General features: G+C 43.3%; 1 protein-coding gene across 1 annotated transcript; it reads left to right on the forward strand.

The window, feature by feature from the left end:
- The first annotated feature begins 1,134 nt into the window (after positions 1-1,134).
- LOC118402680 (leucine-rich repeat-containing protein 3B-like) lies at positions 1,135-8,021 on the forward strand. Its single transcript, XM_035800850.2, has 2 exons — positions 1,135-1,445; positions 5,748-8,021. Exon 2 carries the CDS (start codon positions 5,831-5,833, stop codon positions 6,626-6,628), a length of 798 nt encoding a protein of 265 aa, XP_035656743.1. The 5' UTR covers positions 1,135-1,445; positions 5,748-5,830; the 3' UTR covers positions 6,629-8,021.

An 8,021-nucleotide genomic window follows, 5' to 3' on the forward strand; every position in this document is an offset into this window, starting at 1 on the left:
CCAGCCTCAATGATGTGTCCAATACATACAAATTAAGTCCATTCTTGATCTATTTTGCAAACACAAATACATTCAGTCCATTATTCAGTCACACACATTCGGTCATCAACATTGATTTGTAGGTTTGAGGGGACATTGTGGGGGAGTTAGTTGTAGTCTTTCTATTGATTTCAATGCCGTGAATACCTTCTGACTGCTTGCTTGGCGGCTACTCTCGGGCCCCACCCTGTGTCTGTTATCACGGTGTGGTTTTGATTGGACGGCGTTCTTATCGGTTGGCAGCAGGCAGGAAGAGACCCGGACGCAGCCAAATATCCACAGCACTGGCAGCGGGCAACACAGTACTGAAACAACAACCTGCAGATCAAACATGATTAGTCAACTCCACTTTCTTAAAGGTGCAATCTGCAGTTCAAACGATGACAAAGCAGGTGCCTCGACACTGTGCTGGAGAAATGTTACCACTCTCAAATTCATAGATGGAGCTATAGATGCAAGGACCGAATTAAAATGACAGTTTGATCCATGTTTTGCTACACTGTTTGTTTACAATTACGTTGTTTGTAATTCTTGGAGTAAAGCAATCTACATGGCGAATGTAAGGTATTTGACTGACTGGTGGTGCTCTCTCCTCCTCTTCCTTACTGCCTCCCAAATGGCTCCATTTTCCCTATACACTGAGTGTAGAAAAAATTAGGAAGATATTCCTAATATTGACGAGATACAACAGTTGAAATAAGCTCTTGAGGCATGTATAAGTTATATTATTCAAGAATCAATGGCTGTGTGTATGTGTGCAGTGTATTCTAATAAATCTCTAATATCAACTGTGTCATAACTCTTCTGAGATTGTTGAATAATCTCAGTTTACTATAGAGAATATATGGGACCACAGGTGGGGTACTTGAAATCTGTAAAGCTGTTGGTCAAAATACAAGCTTTTGGAAGACGTTATAATACCAAACAAATGGAGTTTCATTATTATGTAGGAAAATGATTTCAGATTTCAGTAGCCTATGTCCTTTCAGTGTGTAAATGCATTGCGCTCCGTGGCTTCCGCTTGCACCATCATTATTTGTCATAATTGGCAGGATCACACACTTGGATGAAGCCATCCATAGGCGGCCTCACCTTGCGTGTCGTGTCCCTGCCAATTTCTGATGGCTACAGCAGTGTTGCTTAGTTTTCTGGTTGCGTGGAAACTGAAAGGCTGCATTGAGCAAGCACCCAAGTAAAGGTACATTACTGTGTTGCGCACCGTTGTCAGTGTGGGTCTTCGCACAAGTTGGCCGAATTGCAACAGAGGACCTCATTGACGCGATCGAAAATATTGGCGAATTGCAGTTTGGAGTGGAATGAATTCTGATATATTTTGACCATTTGAAACTGTCCTGAAACTAAAGTGATTATGTTGCGATGCGAAGGAGAGGAAGAATGCTAAAGATGTAAGTGATGCTTGTGCATGTTCTTATGTAAAGTGCATGCATTTTACTGTGACTTCAATATACAGACATTAACATCTACTTTTAAATACAGCATGCAGTATCTTGTAGGCTATTTATTTGAGATACACTTAGCCTATAACGGGAAATAAATAACTGCAACGTTTTTAATACATGCAGGCTCAGAAAAGTATTGTTTAAGAATAAACCAAACCGTGTTAGCTTATCAAAAAGCTATCAATTCCCCAGGAGGCATTGGTGACACGCTTTTTGCTTACAATGACATTTCTGAATATTAAAGCAGAGAAAAGGAGTAGGTCAAATATTTGTGAGTGTGTAAATAACAGTATAGAATAGCGTCATAATTTCCTAAGTGGTAATCATGTCATTATTTATGATTAAGTCATTTTATGTATGAATTTATTGTATGTCTGAATACCCTTCAAAGTGAACAATTTAATAAAAAACTTGATCCATCCTTAAATAATTCCTTCATTGCTTTCATTTGAATTGATAAAACATTTCAAAGGCAGGGGTAAACATTCAAAATGTAAATTAATTCCTGCAGCTGTACATTATTATATGGACTAATAAATCTAAATTGTGTTCTGCTTAAAGGGACAATCTGTGATTCTTTTTTTTTTTTTTTTACTTTTCAATTACTTATATGTATGGTACCCATTGATTCTTGAAGAATATAACTTATAAATGCCTCGAGCTTACCCCATCACAACCCAAAATATAAGCTTGTTTTATTCCATTGTTTGTAAACAATGTAATAAAAAACCACTAACTATATAGCCCTATACTTGTATATATAATATCAAGTATGGTCAGTCCGTATATCCATAGGTATGTGTATGAATTTGTGAGTGGTTACATTTCTCCAGCCGTATCCCTTAGCTGTTTACTTAAACAGTAGCGTGGTGACTCTTTATTATAGTTTCAACTGCGTATTGCCCCTTTAATGAAAACGTGTGTTCCTGTTTCTCTACCAGAATATATTATTCTGTAAATAAATGCACGAGGGCTTCCAATGGAAATCAGGCAGGCATTCAACAATAATCTGAGTCCCTAATCAGACACAAATGTTTTTCGTGATTTGGGTGGACAGGGACCGAAGAGTGGTGTTTGGAGAGCATGGTAATAAGGTTAGACTCATATCTAAGTGTCTGCATCTCAAAATAACATATTGATATTTCCCTCAAAAGCTCTTCTCTCTCTCTCTCTCTCTCTCTCTGCCCCGTTTCCATGTATCATCCTCATGACCTGCTTAGACAGGTTAGGCCAATCATTGGTTGTCTGGACAGAAAGATAATACAATTAACAATCACACCAAATCATACATGAACAACCTTGACAATCCTTTGCGTTGAGGACATCGTAGTTGAATTCCTCAATGATTATTGTGTTGATTAATAATGAAAAGGGAACCTGTATCTCATTCGGCTCAAGCTGTTGTTTTGGCTGAGTTGTGGAGCAAATTTAGGACCTGTTTAAATTATTACTCTTGCGCACTTGGCGCCTGAGATGTATTATTGTAATATTGACTGCAGTGAATTTATGAACTGCCAAAACTGAGCTTTGGGCTCTTGTCTTGAGAGTCTTGTCAAATTAAATTATGAGTCAACAATTTCAACAAAGACATTCAATGTGATGACGTTGAATTACATTTACGTGATTCAGCAAACGCTCTTATCTAAAGCGAATTACAAGAGCAGTTAGGGTTAAGTGCCTTGCTCAAGGGCACACTGACATTGTCCACCTTTTTTCTCACCCAACTACTAACCTAAATCCAATGACATGGTGACATTTTCTATTGGTTTAACGTTGAAGTCACCTTAGTTGACTATTCAACCATATGTAAATCAAAACTAGACATTGAAATTACATCTGTGCCCAGTGGGTTGTGGACAGAAGGAATTTAACCCAATGTATTGATCTATTGATTTAAAATCCCAGTGCAGTCAAGAACGGGATTTACCTGTGTTTATAGATCTATTTCCACACTGAGGTTGAAAGTGAAAACGATGATAGTGTAAGAGCTGATTGAAAATATTGTTTTGGTGGGAGGGAATTTTGGCCATCCACGGTGACATCACCATGTGTTAAATTCGTTAACAGACCAATAAGAAAGAGTTCCAAAACTCACTGCCAATTATTTGATATTGAGATAAACGGATTGGACCTTTTAATGAGGTTGTTGTTGCTCTCTTTCTCTCCTCCTGATGTCCCATAGCTTTATCCCACACTCAATCTTGTCTCTCCATCACCATATCCATCCCTCTGTCATCCATCCTCCACCTTTCATTGGCAGCTATCCTCCTCAGCCCATGACATGCAAATATTTCCCTCTTTCCGCTATACATTTCATTAATCTCTCTTCAGTGTTCCTTCCTCTGTGTTCTTCTCCGTTGTCATTGTAATGTTACCTCCTCTCCTCAGATCTCTCCCCCCCCCTCTCTCTCTCTCTCGATGTCATTCTCCCTCTTTGGACTCTCACAACTCTTTCCTCATGTGTCCAATTTCCTTGGGTCTCCATACCTCTGCCCCCTCCCTCCCCCAGTCAGTGAAATGTCAGGGCCACATGGAGCATGATGGAAAAACGACCACTTGTCTTACACAGGAACACCGTGTTACACCCCGTTCAATTTAGGCAGCCTTTTCATATCCCTGGGCATTTGGTGTCATCTGTAGTCAGTGTTGTTCCACTATATACCCTTTCAATAAGACCGCAGACTAAAATACGTCGGGCTTCTTTGTTTAGCACTAAGGAAGAATTGGGGATAATCATCTGAGTGGATCTTTGTGAGGAGGAAGTACAGGGCAGGGCTGATAGGGACGGTCTTGATCTACTCTGGGTGCTTTGGACATATCTCTCTTTCTCCCCAGACTCATTACAAGGGCTATTGCCCTGGCATTCCTTCAACTGGTCTGGTCTATTGCAATGAGTCTTATTAGGATGCGTCCCTTAGACGACTTCCTCCGTCATGTGATACTAAGAGGTACTTAGAGATCGATTTCATTTTTTAATCTGGGTAAGTGGATCTTGCCCTGGTCTCCAGCCATTTTGAAGAACCAGCCAAAGTCAGAGAGTTTAATGCTCTATTGTTTTTACAGGAGAGGATATGGCTGCTCGCACCACATGCTAAGGCTGTTTTGATTGCCTTTGATGCTGTTTTAGCATTTAGCCTTGCAATGGTGTTGGATGGCCAACGTACAATGACGTTCCATTGACATTAAGTTGTTTTTTTCCCTAAGAGGATTAGTAATGGGATAGCAGATGGTTGGTGTTCAGGTATTAATGAAGTGTGTTAACGGTCGGAGGACAGACTATTTTTAGAGGCTTACATGCAAAATAAAAAGTGTGAATTACAGGACACACAAACAAGTTGTTACCTCAGTGTTACTTGCACTTCAGACAAAATGACCCTGGTTCTGAGCACATAAGTATGTTTATTGATTAGCCTAATGAACACAGTGGTGGCGCTGAATGACCAAATGGCGAAGCGGCTCTGGCAATGTTACTAAATACAGTAAACAATTTCGCAATAGCACAAAGAATATACAAAGCTCAAAGAGAATGATAGATTCTGGAGTCCTTGTTGGTAGAATATGTTAGAGGTATAGTACAGAACGGCATTCCCATTGTGTATAATATAATGTGTCGGGTATTTTTGTGAAATATGTCTAAGGACGAAAGCATTTTGTTCATATCCCTGTCACTGTGGTGCAGACATGGATTATGTTAATGGGATCAGCAGCTCTGCACTGAAATAGGCCAGCACTGCAGGGAAGTCAATTATCATAGACTCACGGTGACACCAAAGCTCTCTTTGCTCGATGCTTGTTTTTGCCAGTGTGATTTTTCATTTGGATCCTCATACTTTCCCGTGTAAACACGGTCTAGTCAACCAACTGTGCTGAAACAAGACTGCGAGATCCCCTCTGCCTCCTCACCGCAGGGCGAGTTATCCTGCATCTGTGTATGAAATAACTTTCTTGAGCACATGTACTTTTAACTTTTTTACATGACATTTGAGTCATTTAGCAGATTCTCTTATCCAAAGTGACTTAAAGGAGCAATAAGGGTTCCTTGCTCAAGGGCACGTCAACAGATTTTTCACCTAGTCAGCTCGGGATTCGAACCAGCAACCTTTCGGTTACTGGCCAAACACTATTTATCGTCAATTTTTTGCATGGTTGGTGACGAATTGAAGCTACTGGAGGGTGTTAATTTGTAGCTCTCCTATCAGTAGGTTGTGTTGTCTCCCTCCACCAATCCTGCTTCCTGTTTCTCTATAGGCTTGACAGCCATTGGGGAGGTTGACACTGGCTCCGCCCCTTCTCCCAGGTTGGTCTTCTCTGGAACATGCCCATATCGCACCATGCCCCTTCTGGAGAGTGGCTGGCTACTGCGCCACTCGGTGGTCATGTGTCTGCTGCTGCACAGCCTGGTACTGATGACCTTCTGCTTCCACCACGCCGCCACCAGCTGCTCCCAGGGCTGCTACTGCTCCGAGAGCGACGGCCGTGGCAAGACGGTGCGGTGCAGCAACCTGCGTCTCACCGAGATCCCCCAGGACCTGCCCAATGACACGCAACGCATCTACCTGGACTTCAACCTGCTCACTGTGGTCCCCAGCAACGCCTTCTGGGACCTGCCCATGCTCAGCGAGCTGGACCTTTCGAACAATGAGCTGGCCCAGCTGGAGCCAGGGGCCTTCAGGGGCCTGGGGCCCTCGCTCACCTTTCTGGACCTGTCCTCCAACAAACTGGTCAACTTTAACCCCGAGGCCTTCGAGGGGCTGCGGGCGCGCGCCAACCTGACCAACAACCCGTGGCACTGCGACTGCAGCCTGCAGCTGGCCATGCCCTTCATCCACCTGGAGCCCCTGTCGCTGACGGGCATCGTGTGCGAGACGTCAGAGCCGCCCGACGTGGGGGCAGAGGGCGTGCCCTTCCTGCTGGCCCAGGACCTGGACCTGTGCGTGGTGATGAAGAAGACCACAGACGTGGCCATGCTGGTCACAATGTTCGGCTGGTTCACCATGGTCATCTCCTACCTGGTCTACTACGTCCGGAACAACACAGAGGACGCCCGCCGCCACCTGGAGTACCTCAAGTCTCTGCCCACCAAGCAGGAACAGTCCGAGGCCTCTTCTACCATCAGCACTGTTGTATAGCCCAGGGCCAGGAGAACCCAGAGGGGAGCTAAGGCTGGAGGGATAAGCCTGGAGGGCTAAGACAGGTGGTTATAGGGCTGTATGTGGAGGCGAAAGAAACTGCACACCTGTTTAGGCGAGGCCACTGTACTAGAATCTGCCTATACTGTATTCAGGCTAGCAGAGGAGAAACACTTTAAAAAAGCAAGGAGAGCCGCACACTCTTATAGAGCCATAACCTAGCTATAGGGCCGTAACCTAGCTGCACCCCCACCCCAGGCCATTCAGGGCCAGCCAAGGACAGCTCTGCCTGGCTGTTACGTGGGTGCCACAGCGGCTCCAGGATTTGTGCCCATGTATGCAGGAAGCCTGTCCAGACCTGGGCACCATACAGTACGTAATCCAGATGAATAATTCAACCAGAAGTGGCCCATTAATAGTTCCTGTTGACTGAGTGGATAGTCTGTCTGGGATTTAAAATGGATTAAATGGGATTCATCCAGTGATGCAGGCACCTTGATGCACTCTTATCAAAAGGGGGCCACTCAAGGGGCCTGTGATGGGTCCTTTGGACACGTCAAACAGCAATAACAACCGTATAGCAACAAGCAGCAACACAAACTCTATTAACAACTCTGTCACTCATATCCTTCCATGTAGTATTATTGTTTTACGTACAACATCCCTACAGTATACAGTCTATAAACAGGGAAATGTAGTTCTTTTCGATTAAATCATGTATTTTATGGATTTCATTTTTTATTATTGTTGGTTCTAAATTTGATTGGTCTATTTCTACCTCAAGAAATTCAGCAAATGTATGTGCATGGGTGAACTAGACCATCAATTGAATCTGCCTATACTGTATTCAGGCCACTGTACTAGAATCTGCCTATACTGTATTCAGGCCACTGTACTAGAATCTGCCCATACTGTATTCAGGCCACTGTACTAGAATCTGCCTATACTGTATTCAGGCCACTGTACTAGAATCTGCCTATACTGTATTCAGGCCACTGTACTAGAATCTGCCTGTACTGTATTCAGGCCACTGTACTAGAATCTGCCTATACCGTATTCAGGCCACTGTACTATAATCTGCCTATACTGTATTCAGGCCACTGTACTAGAATCTGCCTATACTGTATTCAGGCCACTGTACTAGAATCTGCCCATACTGTATTCAGGCCACTGTACTAGAATCTGCCCATACTGTATTCAGGCCACTGTACTAGAATCTGCCTATACTGTATTCAGGCCACTGTACTAGAATCTGCCTATACTGTATTCAGGCCACTGTACTAGAATCTGCCTATACTGTATTCAGGCCACTGTACTAGAATCTGCCTATACTGTATTCAGGCCACTGTACTAGAATCTGCCTATACTGTATTCAGGCCACTGTACTAGAATA

This window comes from Oncorhynchus keta, chromosome 24 (genome assembly GCF_023373465.1).
Source record: "Oncorhynchus keta strain PuntledgeMale-10-30-2019 chromosome 24, Oket_V2, whole genome shotgun sequence".
Classification (NCBI taxonomy): domain Eukaryota; kingdom Metazoa; phylum Chordata; class Actinopteri; order Salmoniformes; family Salmonidae; genus Oncorhynchus; species Oncorhynchus keta.